The 23,678-nt window shown below is 48.3% G+C and overlaps 1 protein-coding gene across 1 annotated transcript in view; it reads left to right on the top strand.

Annotated features, from left to right (window-relative positions):
- LOC147091409 (uncharacterized) overlaps positions 1 to 23,678 on the top strand; it is a 120,701-nt gene that overhangs the window by 53,657 nt on the left and 43,366 nt on the right. Inside the window, exons 6-9 of the mRNA XM_085976767.1 lie at positions 6,959 to 7,119; positions 13,992 to 14,144; positions 16,926 to 17,055; positions 18,895 to 18,969. Of these exons, the coding sequence (XP_085832893.1) occupies positions 6,959 to 7,119; positions 13,992 to 14,144; positions 16,926 to 17,055; positions 18,895 to 18,969 (519 nt within the window). The remainder of the gene's footprint in view (positions 1 to 6,958; positions 7,120 to 13,991; positions 14,145 to 16,925; positions 17,056 to 18,894; positions 18,970 to 23,678) is intronic.

The following is a 23,678-nucleotide window of genomic DNA, read 5'->3' as shown; positions in this document are numbered from 1 at the left end:
GATAGAGTGCTCAATGAGCTTCATGAGGGTCATCTGGGAGGGGTAAAAATGAAAAGCCTAGCCAGGGCTTATGTGTGGTGGCCGGGAATCGATAAACAAATCGAGGACCTGACCAAGAGTTGCTCAGGATGCCAGAAAGTTCAAAATGCACCACCACAGGCCCCTCTACACCCATGGGAGTGGCCCTCATCTCCATGGCAACGGGTGCATATTGATTTTGCTGGTCCATTCATGGACTTAATGTTTTTAATAGCCGTGGATGCGCACTCGAAATGGCCTGAGGTCATCAAAATGTCCTCCGCCACCACGGAGTAAACTTGCAGTCCTACGGACCATTTTTGCCAGGAATGGCTTGCCAGAACAGATTTGCTCTGACAACGGACCACAGTTTGTGTCCGAAGAGCTCTGGAGGTTCTTGAAAAAGAATGGGGTAAGGCATTACACACCCGCCCCGTATCATCCAGCCACAAATGGATTTGCTGAGAGGTTCATACAAACCTTTATGAAAGCAATAAAGGCTATGTACAATGAAAACATTCCGTTGCAGCACAAGGTGGACAATTTCCTGTTCGCCTACCGGAATGCGACACATGCAGTCACCAACCAGGCCCCAGCCATGATGTTCTTTAACCGAAGGTTAAGATCTCGCCTGGATTTGCTCAGACCAAACATACGAAGAGATGTTGAGAGTAAGCAATTCCAGCACATCCATGAGAAGCCGACAAGGAGCGTCAATGTAGGGCAACCAGTCTTGGCACGCGACTACCGAACAGAAAAATGGCAGCCAGGAATGATATGCACACAGCAGGGCCCACTAATGTACACAGTGGACGTTGGGGAGAGCATCGTGAGATGCCATGCTGACCAGATCCTAGAGTCACAGGAACAAGTCAGCCCCATGCCTCGCCCATACGTACCTGGTGATGAACCCGACGTACAGGTCGCATCTACCCCAGAAACAGTAGCATCGGAAGCTGATGAACCAACTGACGACAGGGGGCCAGAATCGCCTCCGCACCAAGAGCAAGACACTCGGGAAAGGCACTATCCAGAAAGGATCAGGAAGCCTCCCCAAAGACTGAATATATAAATAGACTATTTTCAGCTAATGTTGCATGTTAAATGTGTTAATTGTAATTAGTTTGATATTTAATTGTTAAATGAGTGTTATGGTACTGTTAACCTAAAAGGGGAGGAATTGTAATGTATATACCTTTAAGGGGGGAACTATCTTTTACAGCTCATGTATACTGCAGTACCGGCAGTGACCACACCTGTATATAGCACTGAGTAGTAATCTGTACAGATCAGTTCCACTGTGAGCCACGTTGAGTAAACACCTGTTGTACCATTCTCCTGCAGTCTGTGTCTTATTATACACGGACACAACACCTCCCACATTCCACCCTACGTAAACTTGAGGTCATCCAAAACTCGGCTGCCCGTGTCCTAACCTGCACCAAGTCCCGTTCACCAATCTCCCCTGTGCTCGCTGACCTACATTGGCTCCTAGTTAAGCAGCGCCTCGATTTCAAAAATCACATCCTTGTTTTCAAATCCCTCCATGGCCTCCTCGCCCCTTCCCTCTCTCTGTAACCTCCTCCAGCCCCCACAACCCTCTGAGATCTCTGCGCTCCTCCAATTCTGGCCTCTTGCACATCCCTGATTTCCATCGCTCCACCTTTGGTGGCCGTGCCTTCAGCTGCCGAGGCCCTAAGCTCGGGAATTCCCTGCCTAAACCTCGCTACCTCCCTTTCCTCCTTTAAGTCGCTCCTTAAAACCTGACCCGTTCCTGTCCAAATACCTCCTTATGTGGTTCGTGTAAAGTCTGTAGGTTGTGCAGTAAATAACTTTAGAGACTTTAGAAGTACAAACAAAACAGGTCTTTACTATTCAGAGGTCTGGGCGATTTCTGCCCTAGTTAACGTATCACAACCCTTATATACTGGTGTGGTCACTATCGGTATTACAGTATACATGAGCCAATAGATAGTGCCACCCTAAAGTAGTGCTCTTAAAGGCGAACGGTTACATTCTATAGTTCCCTTAAAGGTAAATGGTTACATACACAACACTCCTCCCTTCCTAGCTTATTACTTACAGAATCCCGTTAAACATACAATCTTCAACTTTATATAAACAGTTTGCAGATATACTCTCGATGGAGTCAACGTCATATAACAATTTACAGATATACTCTCAATGGAGTCAACGTCATATAACAGTTTACAAACATACTCTCAGTGGAATCAGTTTACAGGTTCAGTCTCTGTGGGAACAGTTCATAAATTCAGTCTCTGGTATTAATTCGTTCCAGACAGCATCCTCCATAGCCTTTTTTTTTAACCGCTTGTACTTTCCTCCTGTTGAACCAGCAGTGCGGACTTATACAACCCACTGGCTGTCTTGATAATGTCCCTGGATTTTTTTTTACAAATTTAGCACCTTTCGTAGTGTTCGGACTGAGGTAGTAGAAGTAATAATATTTTAAACAGTTATTATTTTCTGCTTCTTCTTTTTCTTTTCTGCCTTTTTGAAACTCTCCGAGCTCTTTTCCCGGCTGCCATCTGTAGCGCCACTAACTCTCTATGTTCCTTAGACCTTAAGTGCTTCTTCAGGATTTCAGCACTTTGGGAGTTCCCATCACAATTTGGGCAGACCACATCCTCATAACATTCGGTGTCACTCAACAGGTCAAAACCCTTCTTCAAGCAATCATATTCATCCTGCTCTTCCTCGGATGTCTCACTGCCATCAACTCTTCTTTATTCTTGCAGTCCATCTCAGCCATTTCCCGTTTACTTTCATTTAACTGAGTGAGTAGTCCCTTATTTTGGGCTGAGAGATATTGCACCTTCTCATGTAGACCCTTGCACTCCTTCTCTGCTTGACATAGCTGATTACTGCTGATTTGGTTCTGCGTTTCAAGTTCCAACATCCTTTGCTTAGCTTCTTTCAGTTTCGCCCCTATAAGCTCCTCTTGCAACATGGCGTTTCTCTTTTCCATGTCCAAGATTTGTTTCTGCATCTCCTTAAGAGCACCCTGTGATTCAACTTCTCTTAACTTTGCCTGCACTAGCTCCGTCTCTAATTGCAGAACAAAACCCTCAGTGCAGCGTGATTTGCCCTTCTGCTGTATCTCTAGACCATGCAAATATTCTAACCCCTGAACATCATCAGGGAGATGTGATCGGTAATTGGTCACGATGGCTCTATGGTCGCTCTCTGCTTGAGCCAGTAGGTTCTGTTGTCTTTCCAGACTCTCCCATTCGGTGTCATAGAACCTTTTCATTGTTTTCATCTCTTGTACGAGGCGGTAACTTAATTGTTCTAATTGTTGTTGTACTTTGAAATAGCGTTGAGTTCGAGCCCGGTGTTCCTCCGTAATGCATATGTCTGTAGCTTGAACAGACTCAGAATTCTCTGTCTTTATGCACGCCATCGATTTTCCAACCTTAGTCCGTGAGTTAATGTTAACCTTGTTTTTCATACATAAGCTGGACTTATCGTCTTCCGGCTCAGAGTCTGAGCTGCTTGTCTGCACCGAGTCCTCACTCGTCATTGCTTGTCGGTAGTGCCATTCCATGTCTATTTTCTTGATCCACTCCCGTCCTAGAAGTGGTGGTCCTCCCTCAGGTAGTACGTACAAATTCATTCTTGGGTGTACTTTACCCCTATCTCTCACCTTGACTCTTATTTTCCCCATGGGGTATACGCGATGCCCCGTGTATGTCTGTAATACGAACTTGGTATTTCTTAAGGGTATGTGAGAGAATAGTCGGTGGTAGTCCTTTTGGTTGATGACTGATACAGCTGATCCCGTGTCCAGCTCCATTCGTACTTGGACTCCAGCTATTTTTAGTGTGACCCAGATCGTCTGTAGATCAGTTACTTTACCCACATTGTAGATTCTCAGACTATCCAACTCCTGGCTGTTTGGGTCTGAGTCTGAATTTTGTTCGTCTGAACTCTTTTCAGCCACCTGATGCACCTTGTTGTACTTTTCTTGTGGTGGTGGCTTCCTTTGTTTGTTGGTCTTCTTTCTGGACCTGCATACCTTTGCGATGTGACCCAGTTTGCCACATTTCCTGCACTCTTGGTTCTTAAACCAGCACTGATTCTGGTCGTGCGTTGTCTTTCCACAACGGTAGCATTTGGGAGTGCTTGCTGTAATTTGGTCCACCCCGAGTGCCGCCGCCTTTAGCTGCATTTCCGCCGTCCCTTTCGCTGCGGCTTCGTGCGATGAAGCTATGAGGACAGCCCTGTCCAGTGTGAGGTCGTTTTCTTCCAGAAGTCGCTTCTGCGTTCCTTCTTTGGCCAAGCCGCATACGAACTTGTCCCGCAGCGCCTCTGTCAAATTCCCTCCAAACTGGCAGTATTTCGCTAGCTTACGCAGTTCGACTAAGTATTCCGCATTGCTTTCATCTTGCCTCTGGGTTCTGGCGTAAAATTTAAATCGTTCAGCCAGCATCAACGGTGTGGGGTTCAAGTGATCCTTCAACACTGTTACGATCTCTTCGAAGGTCTGGTCCACTGGTTTAACTGGTGCTATTAGATGTTTCAAAAGCCCGTATGTTTTTGCTCCCATCGAATTTAACAAAGTTATTGCCTTGTTGTCATCCTCAATTTCGTTGGCTACGCAATATATTTCTATGCGTTCCACATACGTGGCCCAGTCTTCTATTTCTGCATTAAAGTCATTAATATTTCCTCGCTTAGGCATCTTCTTCTCTTTTTGAGAACAGTACAAGTATTACTTTACTTATTATTAATTTTCTTCTCTCTTCTTGAGAACACACCAGCCTTTCTGAAAAATCTTATTACTTTTCTGAAATTCTTAATAATTTCCAAGATGGCGGTTTCCCGCTTCTTCCTTCTTCTTCAGCGGTTTTCCCCGAAAAATGGCGGCTTTCCCGCGCTTCTCGCTCTCCCCGCCCACTTCAATGGCGGTTTTCCCGCGTTTGGCGGTCTTCACCCGGTCCCCCGACGCCGTCTGTCAGCCCGAGTGCGGTCCTTATCTATAATGCGATCGCTGGATCGCGAAGCGGCTGCCGGCCCTTATCTGTAGATCCGATCGCTCTCGCGGCTCTCGGCCCTTATCTGGAGATGCGATCGCTGGCTTGCAACGCCTCCCGCTCGGCTCTGGCTCCCCCGCTCGCGCGGCTCTCGGCTCTGACACTCCCGCGCCTACTCGCAGGCTCAGCGCTTTGTGGCAGCGGTTGCTGCACGGCTTCTCACATTGCCCGCGGTCCGGCTGTCACCCGACGCCGTTGGACCCGAATGCTTTGCCCTTCTCCTCCAAATACTTCTACCCCGTTTTTTTAAAATTTATTTGTCTTAATTTTTTTTCCTACTCACAGTCTCTTCGGCCGCCTTGTTTTAGGCTGATTGGCTCGCTCAAGATGTGGTAGCAGGGTAATCTGTGCCTGTTGCTGCCGCAGCTTTGCTGTTAATCTTCCAGCTTCCAGTAAGTACTATACTTTTAGTAGACGGAGCCTCGTGTTTTCTTTTTGAAGCTCTCTGCTACTGGTTAGTCTTGCCGCAGGGTACGATCGGACTCGTCGCCACTGTAAAGTCTGTAGGTTGTGCAGTAAATAACTTTAGAGACTTTAGAAGTACAAACAAAACAGGTCTTTACTATTCAGAGGTCTGGGCGATTTCTGCCCTAGTTAACGTATCACAACCCTTATATACTGGTGTGGTCACTATCGGTATTACAGTATACATGAGCCAATAGATAGTGCCACCCTAAAGTAGTGCTCTTAAAGGCGAACGGTTACATTCTATAGTTCCCTTAAAGGTAAATGGTTACATACACAACAGTTCGGTATCAAGTTTTGTATGATAATCTCTCCTGTGAAGCACCCTGGGACATTTTATGATGTTAAAGGAGCTGTATAAATACAAGTTGTTGCTGTGAAGCAGTTTATTGCGAGCCTAACTTGTTCCCCCCTCCTCTCTCTCTCTCTCTCTCTCTCTTTCTGTCTCTCTCACTCTCTCTCTCTCTCTGTCTGTCTCTCTCTCTCCGTCTCTCTCTCTCCATCTCTCTCTATCTCTCTCTCTCTATCTCTTGCTGTCTCTCTCCATGTCTATCTCTCTCTCTATATTATACATATATATATCACTCTCTCCCCCTTTCTATCTGTCTCTCTATGTCTCTCTGTCTCTCTCTCTGTCTCTCTCTCTGTCTCTCTCTTTCTCTCTCTCTGTCTCTGTCTCTCTCCCCCTCTCTATCTGTCTCTCTATGTCTCTCTGTCTCTCTCTCTCTCTCTCTGTCTCTTGCTCTGTCTCTCTCTCTCTCGGTATCTCTCTCTCTCTCTCTATCTGTCTCTCTCTGTCTCTCTCTCTATCTCTCTGTCTCTCTCTCTGTCTGTCTCTCGCTCTGTCCGTATCTCTCTCTCTCTCTGTCTGTCTCTCTCTGTCTCTCTCGCTCTCTGTCTCTTTCTCTCTCTGTCTTTCTGTCTCTCTCTCTGTCTCTCTCTTTCTCTCTCTCTCTATCTGTCTCTCTATGTCTCTCTCTGTCTGTCTCTCTCTCTCTCTCTCTGTCTCTCTCTCTGTCTCTCTCTGTCTCTCTCGCTCTCTGTCTCTTTCTCTCTCTGTCTTTCTGTCTCTCTCTCTGTCTCTCTCTTTCTCTCTCTCTCTATGTCTCTCTGTCTCTCTCTCTCTCTGTCTGTCTCTTGCTCTGTCTCTCTCTCTCGGTCTCTCTCTCTCGGTCTCTCTCTATCGGTATCTCTTTATCTGTATCTCCCTATCTGTCTCTCTCTGTCTGTCTCTCGCTCTGTCTGTCTCTCTCTGTCTGTCTCTCTCTCTGTCTCTCTCTGTCTCTCTCGCTCTCTGTCTCTTTCTCTCTCTCTGTCTCTCTCTCTGCCTTTCTCTGTCTCTCTCTCTGTCTGTCTCTCTCTCTCTCTCTGTCTCTGTCTCGCTGTCTCTGTCTCTCTCCCTCTCCCTAATCCCTCAGGCTAACTTCGAGTTGATCAGCTCAGAGTCCTCCTGCCTGCGGAGTCTGGACATCGCAGTGGAACATTTCCAGCGCTCCGCCGAACTCCAGCGCTTGCTGACTGGCCAGGAGAGACAGTGGCTCTTCTCTAAGCTGCCTGAAGTCCGGGATGTCAGTCGCAGGTACGTGAGACAAGAAGGTTCGGTATTTAGCACAGGCCATTCAACCCCTTGAGTCTGTTACACAGGAACAGGAGGAGGCCATTCAGCCCCTCGAGCCTGCTACACAGGAACAGGAGGAGGCCATTCAGCCCCTCAAACCTGTTACACAGGAACAGGAGGAGGCCATTCAGCCCCTCGAGCCTGTTACACAGGAACAGGAGGAGGCCATTCTGCCCCTCGAGCCTGTTACACAGGAACAGGAGGAGGCCATTCAGCCCCTTGAGCCTGTTACACAGGAACAGGAGGAGGCCCATTCAGCCCCTTGAGCATGTTACACAGGAACAGGAGGAGGCCATTCAGCCCCTTGAGCTTGTTACACAGGAACAGGAGGAGGCCATTCAGCCCCTTGAGCCTGTTACACAGGGACAGGAGGAGGCCATTCAGCCCCTCGAGCCTCATACACAGGAACAGAAGGAGGCCATTCAGCCCCTTGATCCTGTTACACAGGAACAGGAGGAGGCCATTCAACCACTTGAGCCTGTTACACAGGAACAGGAGGAGGCCATTCAGCCCATTGAGCTACACAGGAACATGAGGAGGCCATTCATCCCCTCCAGCCTGTTACACAGGAAAAGGAGGAGGCCATTCAGCCCCTTGAGCCTGCTACCTAGGAACAGGAGGAGGCCATTCAACCCCTCGAGCCTGCTACATAGGCAGAGGAGGAGGCCATTCAGCCCCCTTTGAGCCTGTTACACAAAAGAGGAGGCGGCCATTCAGACTCCCTCGAATCTGTTACACAGGAACAAGAGGCGGGCCATTCAGCCCCCTTCGAGCCTGTTACGCAGGAACAGGAGGAGGCCATTCAGCCCCTCGAGCCTGTTAGATCATGGATGGCCTGTATCTTAACTCCATCTAACCGCCATGGTTCCATAACCGTTAATACCCTCACCCAACAAAAATCTACCGATCTCAGTCTTGAAATTTTCAATTGTCCCCCAGCCTCAACAGCTTTTTGGGGGAGAGAGTTCCAGATTTCCCCTACCCTTTGTGTGAAGCAGTGCTTCCTGACATCACCCCTGAATGGCCTAGTTCTAATTTTAACATTATGCCCCCTTGTTCTGGACTCCCCCCACCAGAGGAAATAATTTTTCTCTATCTACCCTGTCAATTCTTTTAACCCGTTCACCCATCACCCCTGTGCTCGCTGACCTACCTTGGCTCCCGGTCTGCCAATGCCTCGATTTTAACATTCCCATCCTCGTGTTCAGATCGCTGCATGGCCTCGCCCCACCCCCACCCCTCCCTATCTTTCTAACCGTCCGCCAGCTCGACAACCCTCCGAGATCTCTGCGTTCCTCCAACCCAGGCCCCTTGCAGATTCCCCCGCTCCACCACTGGCGGCCGTGCCACTTCTCCTGCCTGGTGCCTCTCCTCTGGACGTCCCTGCTCCAACCTCTCCGCCTCTCTCTCAGCCTTTGCGACTCCCCCAGAAGCGAGGTCAAGCCGAGGTCCCCGTCTGCCCTCTCAGGTGGATGTAAACGATCCCGCGGCCACTATTGGAGGAAGAGCAAGGGAGGGAGTCCTCCCACCCCGGTGTCCTGGGGCCGGTATTTATCCCTCAACCAACATCACTAAAAAAAAACCAGATCATTTGGTCATTATCACATTTCTGTTTGTGGGATCATGCTGTGCGCCAATTGGCTGCAAAAGGCTTTGGGAAGCCCTGAGGTCAGGACAGACGTTGTAGATGGAAACATAGAAACATAGAAGATAGGAGCAGGAGTAGGCCATTCGGCCCCTCGAGCCTGCTCCGCCATTCAATGAGATCATGGCTGATCATCCAAATTCAGTACCCTGTCCCTGCTTTCTCCCCATATCCCTTGATCCCTTTAGCCTTAAGAAATATATCTAACTCCTTCTTGAATATATTTAATGAATTGGCCTCAACTGCCTTCTGTGGTAGAGAATTCCACAGGTTCACCACTCTCTGGGTGAAGAAATTCCTCCTCATCTCAGTCCTAAATGGCTTACCCCTTATCCTTAGACTGTGACCCCTGGTTCTGGACTCCCCCACCATTGGGAACATCCTTCCTGCATCCAGTCTGTCCAGTCCTGTTAGAATTTTATAAGTTTCAATGAGATCCCCTGACGACTATGTGTGCGGGAAGTGTGTCCAGCTGCAGCTCATGTGGGACCGCATGACGGCCCTTGAGCTGCAGATGGACTCACTTTGGAGCATCCACGATTCTGAGAGGGGTGTGGATAGCACATTTAGTGAGTTGGTCACACCGCAGGTTAAGGCCAGCGTAGACAGTACATGGGTGACCAAAAGGCAGAGCAAGGGCAGGAAGGTAGTGCAGAAATCCCCTGGGGTTGTCTCCCTTAGCAACAGGTTCACCGTCTTAGGAACTGTTGTCGGGGGGGGTGACGCATCGGGGGAAGGCACCAGCAGCCAGGCTCATGGCACCATGACTGGCTCTGTTGCAAAGAAGGGAGGGAAAAAGAGTGGCAGGGCTATAGTAATAGGGGATTCGATTGTAAGGGGAATAGATAGGGGTTTCTGTGGTCGCGACCGAGACTCCAGGATGGTATGTTGCCTCCCTGGTGCAAGGGTCAAGGATGTCTCGGCGCGGGTGCAGAACATTCTGGAGGGGGAGGGGGAACAGCCAGTTGTCGTGATACATGTTGGTACCAACGACGTAGCTAAAAAAAGGGAAGAGGTCCTACAAGTAGAATTTAGGGAGTTAGGAGCCAAGCTAAAAAGTAGGACCTCGAAGGTAGTAATCTCTGGATTACTACCAGTGCCACGTGCTAGTAAGAGTACAGAGAACAGGATAGTTAGGCTAAATACGTGGCTTGAGCAGTGGTGTAAGAGGGAGGGTTTTAAATTTTTGAGGCATTGGAACCAGTTTTGTGGTAGGTGTGACCTATACAAAAGGGACGGTCTACACCTGTGCAGAGATGGAACTGATGTTCTCGGGGTAATTTTTGATAAAGCAGTTCGGGAGCATTTAAACTAGTATGGCAGGGGGCTAGAAACCTATGTAGTGAAATAGAGGAAAGTGAAAGGCAGACAGAAATAAATGGTAAAAGGGTGAGGAACAAAAAACAAAGGGCCAAACTAATTCATAAAAAATGTGAGCATAAAAAAAGCCTGAGGGTTTTATACCTTAATGCGAGAAGCATCAGGAACAAGGTAGATGAATTAGCTGTGGAAATAGAGGTTAATAATTATGATCTAATTGGGATTACGGAAACATGGTTGCAGGGTGAGCAGGGCTGGGAGCTTAACATACAGGGGTATTCAGTATTTAGGAAGGATCGACAAAAAAGAAAGGGAGGAGGGGTAGCATTGCTAGTAAAAGAGGGGATAAATGCAATTGAAAGGAAGGATATTAACTCAGTTAATACAGAATCTATATGGGTGGAGCTAAGAAATAGCGAGGGGCGAAAAACATTAATAGGAGTGGTATATAGGCCTCCAAATAGTAAAATAGAGGTTAGGGAGGGCATCACGAGGGAAATTAGAGAAGCGTGCAATAAGAGCACAGCTGTCATCATAGGTGACTTTAACTTACATATAGATTGGACTAGCCTAATCAGTAAAAATAATGAGGAGGAGGAATTCCTTGAGTGTTTAAGGGATGGTTATCTGGATCAATATGTCGAGGAACCAACTCGGGAACAGGCTATATTGGACTGGGTACTGTGCAATGAGAAGGGACTAATCAGTAATCTTGTTGTACGGGGACCCTTGGGTCAGAGCGATCATAACATGATCGATTTCTCACTCGAAATGGAGAGCGAAGAAATCGACTCAGAGACTAAGGTCCTGAATTTAAACAAGGGGAATTATGATGCCATGAGACGGGAACTGAGTAGGTCTGATTGGACAACGTTCCTGAGAGGACTGGAGGTAGATAAACAATGGCAAACATTTAAAGATAGAATGACAAAATTGCAAAAATTGTTTATACCAATCTGGCATAAAAGGAAATCTAAAAAGGTGACTCAACCGTGGATAACAGGGGAAATTAGAGACAGCATAAAATCCAAAGATAGGGCGTATAAAATAGCCAAAAAAAGCGCCAGAGCGGAAGATTGGGAACAGTTTAAGATAGAGCAAAGGAGGGCAAAGGGCATGATCAAGAGGGGCAAAATAGCTTACGAAAACAAGCTGGCGGAAAATATAAAAACTAACTCCAAAAGCTTTTATAAATATATCAAAAGGAAAAGACTGGTGAAAACCAAAGTTGGTCCATTGCAGTCAGATACGGGGGAATATATAATGGGAAATAAGGAAATGGCAGATCAACTAAATGCATACTTTGGGTCAGTCTTTACGAAGGAAGACACAAAAAACCTCCCTGGGATATCGGGAAAAATAGGGACATTGGCAAAGGAGGAACTGACGCAAATCAATATCTCTAAGGATATGGTGTTAAGGAAGCTAAAGGGATTGAAGGTGGACAAATCCCCAGGGCCTGATAACATGCATCCTAGGGTACTGAAGGAGGTGGCCCTAGAGATAGCGGATGCACTAAGGATGATTTTTCAGAATTCATTAGACTCGGGAACAGTGCCGATGGATTGGAGGGTAGCTAACGTTACCCCACTATTCAAAAAGGGGGGTAGGGAAAAAGCAGGTAATTACAGACCTGTAAGCCTTACATCAGTTGTGGGCAAAATGCTGGAGTCCATCATTAAGGATGAAATAGCGGAGCACTTAGCAAATGGGGACAGGATAGGACAGAGTCAACATGGATTTACAAAGGGTAAATCGTGCTTGACTAATCTATTGGAATTTTTTGAGGGAGTAACTGGTAGAATAGATGGGGGAGAGCCAGTAGATGTGGTGTACCTGGACTTCCAAAAGGCCTTCGATAAGGTCCCACATAAAAGATTAGCATGGAAAATTGAGGCTCATGGGATAAAGGGGAAAGTTTTTGCGTGGATAGGGAACTGGCTGTCAGATAGAAAACAGAGAGTTGGAATAAACGGCTCATTTTCTGAATGGCAGGCAGTAACAAGTGGGGTACCACAGGGATCTGTCCTGGGCCCCCAGCTGTTCACAATTTACATTAATGACCTGGATCAGGGAGTCGGATGCAGCATTTCCAAATTTGCAGACGACACTAAACTAGGAGGTGGGGTGGGCTCAGAGGAAGAGACCAGGAAGCTCCAGAGCGATTTGGACAGACTGGGCGATTGGGCGGATAAATGGCAGATGCACTATAATGTGGACAAGTGCGAAGTTATCCACCTTGGGTGCAGGAACGGGAGGGCAAATTATTATTTAAATGGCAATAGATTGGGAGAGGGGGAAGTACAGAGAGACCTGGGTGTTCTTGTACACCAGTCACTGAAGGCGAGCATGCAGGTGCAACAGGCGGTCAAGAAGGCAAACGGTATGCTGGCCTTCATAGCAAAAGGGTTAGAATACAGGAACAGGGATACCTTGCTGCAGCTGTACAGGGCACTGGTGAGACCACACCTCGAGTACTGTGTACAGTTTTGGTCGCCTCATCTGAGGAAGGATGTTCTTGCCATGGAGGGGGTGCAGCGGCGATTCACCAGGCTGATACCAGGAATGGCGGGAATGACCTATGAGGAGAGACTATGTAGTTTAGGGATGTACACACTGGAGTTTAGAAGATTGAGAGGGGACCTCATAGAAGTGTATAAAATTCTGACAGGTCTAGACAGACTGGATGCAGAAGGAATGTTTCCCTTGGCGGGTGAGAGCAGAACTAGAGGACATAATTTAAGGATAAGGGCTAAACCATTTAGGACAGAGATGAGGGGGAATTTCTTCACTCAGAGAGTGGTGAACCTGTGGAACTCATTGCCACAGAGGGCAGTGTACGCCAGCTCATTAAATATATTTAAGAGGGAATTAGATATATTTCTACGGGCAAAAGGGGTTAAGGGTTACGGAGAGAAGGCGGGGACGGGATACTGAATTAAAGGATCAGCCATGATCTCATTAAATGGCGGAGCAGGCACGAAGGGCCGAATGGCCTACTCCTGCTCCTATCTTCTATGTATCTATGTATTCTTCTAAACTCCAGCGAGTATAAGCTCAATCGACCCAATCTCTCTTCATACGTCATTCCTGCCATTCCAGGAATCAGTCTGGTGAACCTTCGCTGCACTCCCTCCATGGCAAGAACATCCTTCCTCAGATAAGGGGACCAAAACTGCACACAATACTCCAGGTGTGGTCTCACCAAGGCCCTGTACAACTGCAGCAAGACATCCTTGTTCCTGTACTCGAACCCTCTCACTACGAAGGCCAAAATACCATTTGCCTTCTTAACCGCCTGCTGCACCTGCATGCTTACCTTCAGCGACTGGTGCACAAGGACACCCAGGTCTCGATGCACTTCCCCTTCTCCCAATCTATTGCCGTTCGGATAATAATCTGCCTTCCTGTTTTTGCCACCAAAACACCTCGCATTTATCCACGTTATATTGCATCTGCCATGCTTCTGCCCAATCACCCAACCTGTCCAAATCGTACTGGAGTTTCTCGGCATCCTCCTCACAGCACACACGCCCACCCAGCTTTGTGTCATCTGCAAACTTGGAGATATTACAGCTAGTTCCCTCATCTAGATCATTAATTTATATTGTGAATAGCTAAGGTCCTAGCACCGATCCCTGCATTACCCCAATAGTCACTGCCTGCCACTCAGAAAAAGAGCCGTTTATTCCAACTCTTAGCGTCCTGTCTGCCAACCAGTTCTCTATCCAAGTCAGTACCTTGCCCCCAATCCCATGTGCCTTAGCTTTACACAAGTACACAAGTATAAGTGCAAGTCTTTCTTTAATAATCTTTACGTAACTGTTCCTATCTCCTGGTCTAACTCCCTCTGTCTCTTTCCTTGCAGATTCCTCACTGACTTAGAGGAGGATCTTGAGCAGAACATTCTGGAGTTCGATGTGTGCGGGACATTACTGTCCCACCTTCCGGCCTTCCGAACGGTCTACGTTCCATATGTGACAAACCAATCCTACCAGGAGATAACGTTCAAAAGGCTGATGTGAGGATTAGATACAGAGTAAAGCTCCCTCTACACTGTCCCATCTAACACTCCCAGGGCAGGTAGAGCACGGGTTAGATACAGAGTAAAGCTCCCTCTACACTGTCCCATCAAACACACCCAGGGCAGGTACAGTATGGGTTAGATACAGAGTAAAGCTCCCTCTACATTGTCCCATCAAACACTCCCAGGGCAGGTACAGCACGGGTTAGATACAGAGTAAATCTCCATCTACACTGTCCCATCAAACACTCCCAGGGCAGGTACAGCATGGGGTTGATGCAGAATAAAGCTGCCTCTACACTGTCCCATCAAACACTCCCAGGGCAGGCACAGCACGGGTTAGATATAGAGTAAAGCTTCCTCTATACTGTCCCATCAAACACTCCCAGGGCAGGTACAGCACGGGTTAGATACAGCGTAAAGCTGCCTCTACACTGTCTCATCAAACACTCCCAGGGCAGGTGCAGCACGGGTTAGATACAGAGTAAAGCTCCCTCTACACTGTCCCATCTAACACTCCCAGGGCAGGTACAGCACGGGTTAGATACAGAGGAAAGCTGCCTCTACACTGTCTCATCAAACACTCCCAGGGCAGGTGCAGCACGGGTTAGATACAGAGTAAATTTCCCTCTGCACTGTCCCATCAAACACTCCCATGGCAGGTACAGCACGGGTTAGATACAGAGTAAAGCTCCCTCTACACAGCCCCATCAAACACTCCCAGGGCAGGAACAGCATGGGAGAGATACAGAGTAAAGCTCCCTCTACACTGTCCCGTCAAACACTCCGAGGGCAGGTACAGCACGGGTTAGATACAGAGTAAAGCTCCCTCTACACTGTCCCGTCAAACACTCGCAGGGCAGGTACAGCACGGGTTAGACACTGAGTAAAGCTCTCTCTACACTGTCCCATCAAACACTCCCAGGGCAGGTACAGCACAGGTGAGATACAGAGTAAAGCTCCCTCTACACTGTCCAATCAAACACTCCCAGGGCAGGTACAGCACGGGTTAGATACTGAGTAAAGCTCCCCCTACACTGTCCCATCAAACACTCCCAGGGCAGGTACAGCACGGGTTAGATACAGCGTAAAGCTGCCTCTACACTGTCTCATCAAACACTCCCAGGGCAGGTGCAGCACGGGTTTGATACAGAGTAAATTTCCCTGTACACTGTCCCATCAAACACTCCCAGGGCAGGTACAGCACGGGTTAGATACAGAGTAAAGCTCCCTCTACACAGCCCCATCAAACACTCCCAGGGCAGGAACAGCATGGGAGAGATACAGAGTAAAGCTCCCTCTGCACTGTCCCGTCAAACACTCCGAGGGCAGGTACAGCACGGGTTAGATACAGAGTAAAGCTCCCTCTACACTGTCCCGTCAAACACTCGCAGGGCAGGTACAGCACGGGTTAGACACTGAGTAAAGCTCTCTCTACACTGTCCCATCAAACACTCCCAGGGCAGGTACAGCACAGGTTAGATACTGAGTAAAGCTCCCCCTACACTGTCCCATCAAACACTCACAGGGCAGGTACAGCACGGGTTAGATACAGAGTAAAGCTCCCTCTACAATGTCCCATCTAACACTCCCAGGGCAGGTACAGCACGGGTTAGATACAGAGTAAAGCTCCCTCTACACTGTCCCATCAAACACTCTCAGGGCTGGTGCAGCACGGGTTAGATACAGAGTAAAGCTCCCTCTACACTGTCCCATCAAACACTCCCAGGGCAGGTACAGCAGAGGTTAGATACAGAGTAAAGCTCCCTCTTCACTGTCCCCATCAAACACTCCCAGGGCAGGTAAAGCACAGGTTAGATACAGAGTAAAGCTCCCTCTACACTGTCCCATCAAACACTCCCAGGGCAGGTACAGCATGCGTTAGATACAGAGTAAAGCTCCCTCTACACTGTCCCATCAAACACTCCCAGGGCAGGTACAGCACAGGTTAGATAAAGAGTAAAGCTCCCTCTACACTGTCCCATCAAACACTCCCAGGGCAGGTACAGCATGCGTTAGATACAGAGTAAAGCTCCCCCTACACTGTCCCATGAAACACTCCCAGGGCAGGTACAGCATGCGTTAGATACAGAGTAAAGCTCCCTCTACACTGTCCCATCAAACACTCCCAGGGCAGGTACAGCACGGGTTAGATACAGAGTAAAGCTCCCCCTACACTGTCCCATGAAACACTCCCAGGGCAGGTACAGCATGCGTTAGATACAGAGTAAAGCTCCCTCTACACTGTCTCATCAAACACTCCCAGGGCAGGTGCAGCACGGGTTAGATACAGAGTAAATTTCCCTCTACACTGTCCCGTCAAACACTCCCAGGGCAGGTACAGCACGGGTTAGATACAGAGTAAAGCTCCCTCTACACTGCCCCATCAAACACTCCCAGGGCAGGTACAGCACGGGTTAGATACAGAGTAAAGCTCCCTCTACACTGTCCCATCAAACACTCTCAGGGCAGGTACAGCACGGGTTAGATACAGAGTAAATTTCCCTCTACACTGCCCCATCAAACACTCCCAGGGCAGGTACAGCAGAGGTTAGATACAGAGTAAAGCTCCCTCTACACTGTCCCATCAAACACTCCCAGGGCAGGAACAGCATGGGAGAGATACAGAGTAAAGCTCCCTCTACACTGTCCCATCAAACACTCCCAGGGCAGGTACAGCATGGATTAGATACTGAGTAAAGATCCCTCTACACTTTCCTGGGATCTGGAGGTTGCTGTGTTCCAGAGTTTAACTCTTTCTATTCTTCCTTCTCACAGACAGCAGAACCCCCAGTTTCGGCAGGTGGTGGAGAATCTCGAGAGCGACCCCATTTGCCAAAGGCTTTCCCTAAAGTCTTTCCTCATCCTCCCCTTCCAACGCATTACCCGCCTCAAACTGCTCGTACAGGTAGGGTCATTGCACCAGGTGTGAGATCGGTGAACTCAGAACAGGCCGGGGATATAGCCTGGGCCTTTCCTGCTCTTTGTATGGGACATTGTCACACAGTCTGATGGAACATCAACAACTTGCATTTACAACTTGGATAGAGGGTACAGAGGGGTCTGGGAGTCCTTGTACATCATGAATCATAAAAAGTTGGTATGCAGGTACAGCAAGTAATTAGGAATGCAAATGGAGTGTTGGCCTTTATTGCAAAGGGAATGGTGTATCAAAGTAGGGAAGTCCTGTTACAATTGTACAGGGCGTTGGTGAGACTGCGTACAGTTTTGGTCTCCATATTTAAGGAAGGATATACTTGCATTGAAGGCAGTTCAGAGAAGGTTCACGAGGTTCATTCTGGAGATGAAGGGGTTGTATTATGAAGAAAGGTTGAGCAGGTTGGGCCTATACTCACTGGAGTTTCGAAGAATGAGGGGCGACCTTATTGAAACGTATAAGATTCTGAAGGGGCTCGACAGGGCAGATGCAGAGAGGATGTTTCCCCTCGTGGGGGAATACAGAACTAGGGGCATAGTTTCAGAATAAGGGGGCACCCATTTAAAAGGGAAATGAGGAGGAATTTCTTCTCAGAGGGTCGTGAATCTTTGGAATTCTCTTTCCCAGAGAGCCAGAGAGCTGTGGATGCTGGGTCATTGAATATATTTAAGGTGGAGATAGACAGATTTTTAAACAATAAGGGAGTGAAGGGTTATGGGGAGCGGGCAGGGAAATGGAACTGAGCCCAAGATCAGATCAGCCATGATCCTATTGACTGGCGGAGCAGACTCGAGGGGCCAAATGACCTACTCCTGCTCTCAAGTCTTATGTCCTTATATTCTTATACAGCGCCTCTAAAATAGTAAAATGTCTAAAAGTGCTTCACAGGAGCGTAAATCAGACACCAATTTGACACCGAGCCACATAAGGAGAAATTATTATAGGTTTTAAGGAGCGTCTAAAAGGAGGAGAGAGAGGCGGGTGGATGCTGGGAGGATGTTCCCGATGATGGGTGAAACTAGAACTAGGGGGCATAGTCTTAGAATAAGGGGTTGCTCTTTCAAAACTGAGATGAGGAGGAACTACTTCACTCAGAGGGTGGTAGGTCCATGGAATATGCTGCCCCAAAAAGCTGTCGAAGCTACATCATTACATAAATTTAAAACAGAAATAGACAGTTTCCTAGAAGTAAAGGGAATTAAGGGTTACGGGGAGCGGGCAGGAATTTGGACATGAGTCTAGGTTCGGATCGGACATGGCCCTGTGGGTAGCGGAGCGGGCCCAGGGGCCGTGTAGCCTGATCCTGCTCCTATTTCGTGTGTCTAATTCTGTTAGATTCAGGAGATGGTTCTGTGATAGTGGATTGGCGGTTAGGATCAGATCAGCCATGATCCTATTGAATGGCGGAGCAGGCTCGAGGGGCCGATTGGCCTACCCCTGCTCCTATTTCTTATATTCTTATGTTCTTATGTAATTCCAGAGCTTAGGGCCTCGGCAGCTGAAGGCACGGCCGCCAATGGCGGAGCGATAGAAATCGGGGGGTGCTCGTGAGGCCAGGATTGGAGGAGCGCAGCGATCTCGGGAGGGGTTGTGGGGCTGAAGGAGATTACAGAGATAGGAAGGGGCGAGGAGGCCATGGAGGGATTTGAAAACAAGGATGAGAATTTGCTTAACTGGGAGCCAATGTAGGTCAGCGAGCAGAGGGGCGAAAGGCGAACGGGACTTGGTGCGAGTTAGGATACAGGGAGTGGGGGTGGGAGTCACCGGCCGGCGATCGTCTTGCTCACAACTCTGCCGTCTTCATTCCAGAACATTCTGAAGAGGTCGTTGCCGGGGTCGCAGGACGAGCACAAGGCAAGCAAGGCCTCCGAGGGACTGGGTGAGGTGAGTGGTCAGTCCGCAGGTTGGCATGCTTTGTCTCGCTCCGGGAGTCATAGAGTCATAGGGCAGGATTTTCATTGGGCCGTGGAGGCAGGATTGCAGGCGTGTGGGGGGTTAAAATCTCGAAATCGGGGGGCACGAACCTATCCCGCCCCCAACCCGCCTCCATCCCAGTTTCACAGAAGGCGGGTACCCGACCCGCACTGGGACCCGCCTCCCCGAGGCGGGAAGGGGATTAGCGCCAATTAACTGCCTGTTAACAGGTAGTTAACAGGCAGTTTTTAACCTAATCCCTATTTTTATTGCTGAAGTGTGGGATTCCCGACGGCGCCAAACCACGCCAAGTTAGCGTGAAGGGCTGAAGGGCTTGGAGGGTTCAAGATGTCCGGTGTTCAATTGAGTGATGGGTGCATGAGTGCAGAGGTAAGTGTGTTTGGTGTGTGTAAAGTGTTTAAAGAAGTTTTACTTATCTTTTCTTACCTTTACAGCCTTCCTTCCTTCAGGTCTCGGGAGTCCCTCATCTCACTGTAATGAAAGCAGAATGGCCGCGAGCTGTCAAAAATTGCAGCATTCTGCTTTCTGTTCTGGAGAGATCTCTAAATCAGCCTGAGAGGAAGGAATTAACTTGGAGTACAGGTTGTCAGTATTTGACAGCTCCAAACAGATGTCAAACGCTGATATTTCATCTGTCAAAAGCTCTTGACAGATGAAATGTCAATCTGTGACATCACCTGTTGCCGGGTGGCCCTTAATTGGCCTGCTGAGCCCGCTGGGCGGACTCAACAAGGTCAATCAAGTGAATATCGCGTGGGTTGGCCACAACTCGATGGAGGCGGGACTACAACCCCAAAAGTTGTAGTCCCGCCTCCTACACGCCTCCTTCGGCCCATCGTGTCCGTGCCGGCCATCAAGCCCCGTCTATTCTAATCCCATTTTCCAGCACTTGGTCCGTTGCCTTGTATGCTATGGTGTTTCAAGTGCTCATCTAAATGCTTCTTGAATGTTGTGAGGGTTCCTGCCTCTACCACCCTTTCAGGCAGTGAGTTCCAGATTCCAACCACCCTCTGGGTGAAAAAGTTTTTCCTCAAACCCTCTCTAAACCTACGATAGCAAAATACTGCGGATGCTGGAAATCCGAAATAACAACAGAAAAAGCTGGAAAAACTCAGCAGGCCAGGCAACATCTGCGGAGAGAGAAACAGAGTTAACGTTTCAGGTCGATGGCCTTTCGTCACAACTGGAAAAAAGGAGGAAACAGAATAGATTTTAAAGCAGGTTTAGGGGCTGGGAAAAGGGGGAGGGGATGAATGAACAAAAGAGAAGGTCAGTGATAGGATAGAAAGCAGGAGAGATTAAGAGACATTGAGAGACATTGGCCCAGAACTTGGTGTCGGGGGCTTGCCGCGCGTGCAAGCCCCCGATGTGCACTTACCCTGCGCACCGACATCTGAAACCTGGCCCACAGTGGATTCCCTGTCAGTGGCCCAGTTCTGATGTCGGCGCGCTGTGCTAACCTGACCCAGCGGCGTAGTTAGTGCGATGTGCCGGCTGGGATCAGGTGAGCACTGTTCAGCCAATCAGGGGAGGGGAAACTTCATTCATAAGTTTGAGAGTAAGAACTGTCAAACTCATGAGAAGTACTGCACCCCAAAACACTACTTAAACTTTAAATAAAATTTTAAAAAACATCCCAATCATTAAATTAAGTATAAATAAGTTAAAAAAAAAAATTTTTTTTTTTGAAGAAGCTAAATTTTTAATAAAAAGGGTCTAAAACGAAACTTACCTTATTGTAGATTCTTTAAAATAATAAACCTGTGGAAAAAAAATTCTAAATTGCACTAAAACACCACTTACCTGTAAAAATAAATACTTACGTGTGCTTTTTACAAGCGTAAAGACCGGAGGCCTTTACACATGCGCAAATCCCCCAAAACAGAGGAAATCCAAGATGCACTCGCTGCCCCCTACAGCGCACGCGCTAGCCTCTTCACCTCTTGGGTTAGAGGAGAGGAAATGCCGGTTTTCAGCGCATGCGCTGTGCATGCTGAAAACCAGCATTTCCTCCGGCCAGACGCGTGAGTACCCCTTCCGTGCTCACGCGTTTGGGGAGGAACTACTGCCCCATTAAGAGACATTCAAGGTGCAAAGGATGGCTCTAGATGAAGTGTGAATGGTCCTGACAGAATGAAGGACAGTTGCCATGTGGGAGAGAAGAAAATAGCCCAGACGAATGTGTGGATTAAAAAAAAATATATATATATATAATATTGTGTGATAGGGGCCGAGGTTATGGTCTGAAATTGTTGAACTCGATGTTGAGTCCAGAGGGCTGTAAAGTGCCTAATCGGAAGATGAGGTGCTGTTCCTCGAGTTTACGCAGAGCTTCCGTGGAACAGTGCAAGAGGCCGAGGATGGTGAGGTCCGAGTGGGAATGGAGCGGTGAATTAAAGTGACAGGCCACCAGGAGCTCAGGGTCCCCCTTATGGACTGAACGGAGGTGTTCCGCGAAGCGGTCACCCAATCTGCGTTTGGTCTCCCCAATGTAGAGGAGACCGCATCGTGAGCAGCGAATACAGTATACTAGATTGCAAGAAGTACAAGTAAATCGCTGTTTCACCTGGAAGGGGTGTTTGGGGCTCTGGACAGTGGGAAGGGGGGAGGTTTAGGGGCAGGTGTTACATCTCCTGCGCTTGCACAGAGGAGTGGACTAGGGTGTCGCGGAGGGAGCGGTCCCCTCTAAACCTCCTGCCCCTTACCGTGAAACCATGCCCCCCTGGTTATTGAACCCTCTACTAAGGGGAAAAGTTCCTTTCTATCTACCCTATCTATGCCCCTCATAATTTTGTATACCTCAATCAGGTCCCCCCTCAGCCTTCTCTGCTCTTAAGGAAAACAACCCCAGCCTGTCCAGTCTCTCTTCATAGCTGAAGCGCTCCAGCCCAGGTCCATGGCAGAAATAGGTGGTCCATGGTCTCAGCTGGAGTATTGTGTCCAATTCTGGGCACCACATTTTAGGAATCATAGAATCATAGAATAGCACAGCACAGAAGGAGGCCATTCGGCCCATCGAGTCTGCGCCGGCTCTTTCGAAGAGCAATCCAGTCAGTCCCACTCCCCCGGCTCTTTCCCCACATCCCTGCAATGTTTTCTCCTTCAAGTATTTATCCAATTCCCTCTTGAAGGCTACTATTGGGAGGAATGACCCAGGGCCAGACTTGACCTCCAGAGGGGTTAAAGGTCAGTTACTGATCTCCTCCAATCCCCCATCAGAGAGAGATAATCCCTTTCTTTCCCCGCTGTTGGATCACTTCTTGACTCTTTAAACAAAGCAGTGAGATAGATTGGGAGCAGGGGAAGTGCAACGAGACCTGGGTGTCCTTGTGCACCAGTCGCTGAAGGTAAGCATGCAGGTGCAGCAGGCGGTTAAGAAGGCGAATGGTATGTTGGCCTTCGCAGCGAGAGGGTTTCAGTACAGGAGCAAGGATGTCTTGCTGCAGTTGTACAGGGCCTTGGTGAGACCACACCTTGAGTATTGTGTGCAGTTTTGGTCGCCTTATCTGAGGAAGGATGTTCTTGCCATGGAGGGAGTGCAGCAAAGATTCACCAGACTGATACCTGGGATGGCAGGAATGACGTATGAAGAGAGATTGGGTCGATTGAGCTTCTACTCACTGGAGTTTAGAAGAATGAGGGGATCTCATTGAAACTTATAAAATTCTAACAGGACTAGACAGACTAGATGCAGGAAGGATGTTCCCGATGGCGGGGGAGTCCAGAACCAGGGGTCACAGTCTAAGGATAAGGGGTAAGCCATTTAGGACTGAGATGAGGAGGAATTTCTTCACCCAGAGTGTTGAACCTGTGGAATTCTCTACCACACAGGGCAGTTGAGGCCAATTCATTAAATAAATTCAAGAAGGAGTTGGATATATTTCTTGAGGCTAAAGGGATCACGGGATATGGGAAGAAAGCAGGGACAGGGTACTGAATTTGGATGATCAGCCATGTTCTCATTAAATGGCGGAGCAGGCTCGAGGGGCCGAATGGCCTACTCCTGCTCCTATCTTCTATGTTTCTATGAGATGTATGATAATTTACAACAACAACAACTTGCATTTGCCTAGCACCTTTGCCATAGTAAAGCATCCCAAATTGCGTCACAGGAGCGTTACCGAGCCACATAAGGAGAGATTAGGACAGGTGACCGAAAGCTTGGTCACAGAGGTAGGTTTTAAGGAGCGTCTTAAAGGAGGAGAGAGAGGCGGAGAGGTTTAGGGAGGGAATTCCAGAGCTCGGGGCCTCGGCAGCTGACAGCACGGCCACCAATGGTGGAGCGATGGAAATCGGGGGGATGCTCAAGAGACTGGAATTGAAGGAGCGCAGATATTCGGAGGGCTGAAGGACGTTACAGAGATAATAATAATAATAATAATAATAATAATCAGCTTTATTGTCATTGTTAGTGCACAAGTGCAGTACAACGAAATGTAGGCTTGCGGCTCCCGAGAGTGCACATTTAGATTAAGACATTTAACATTCATTTGACTTGTAACATAAACATAAACATAATAAAGTGCATTGGCAGATGTGCAGGCTTTAGAGTTTATTTGTGGAGTTCAGTAGGATGACAGCCCTGGGAAAGAAGCTGTTCCTAAATCTGGTCGTACGGGTGCGAATGCATCTGTAGCGTCTCCCAGATGGCAGGAGGG

Source organism: Somniosus microcephalus, unplaced genomic scaffold, assembly GCF_052327205.1.
Source record: "Somniosus microcephalus isolate GS21.2 unplaced genomic scaffold, FLI_Smic_1.0 unresolved_chr3, whole genome shotgun sequence".
Classification (NCBI taxonomy): domain Eukaryota; kingdom Metazoa; phylum Chordata; class Chondrichthyes; order Squaliformes; family Somniosidae; genus Somniosus; species Somniosus microcephalus.
The sequence above is the reverse complement of the archived record's forward strand: the minus strand, read 5'-3'. Positions and strand labels throughout refer to the sequence as shown.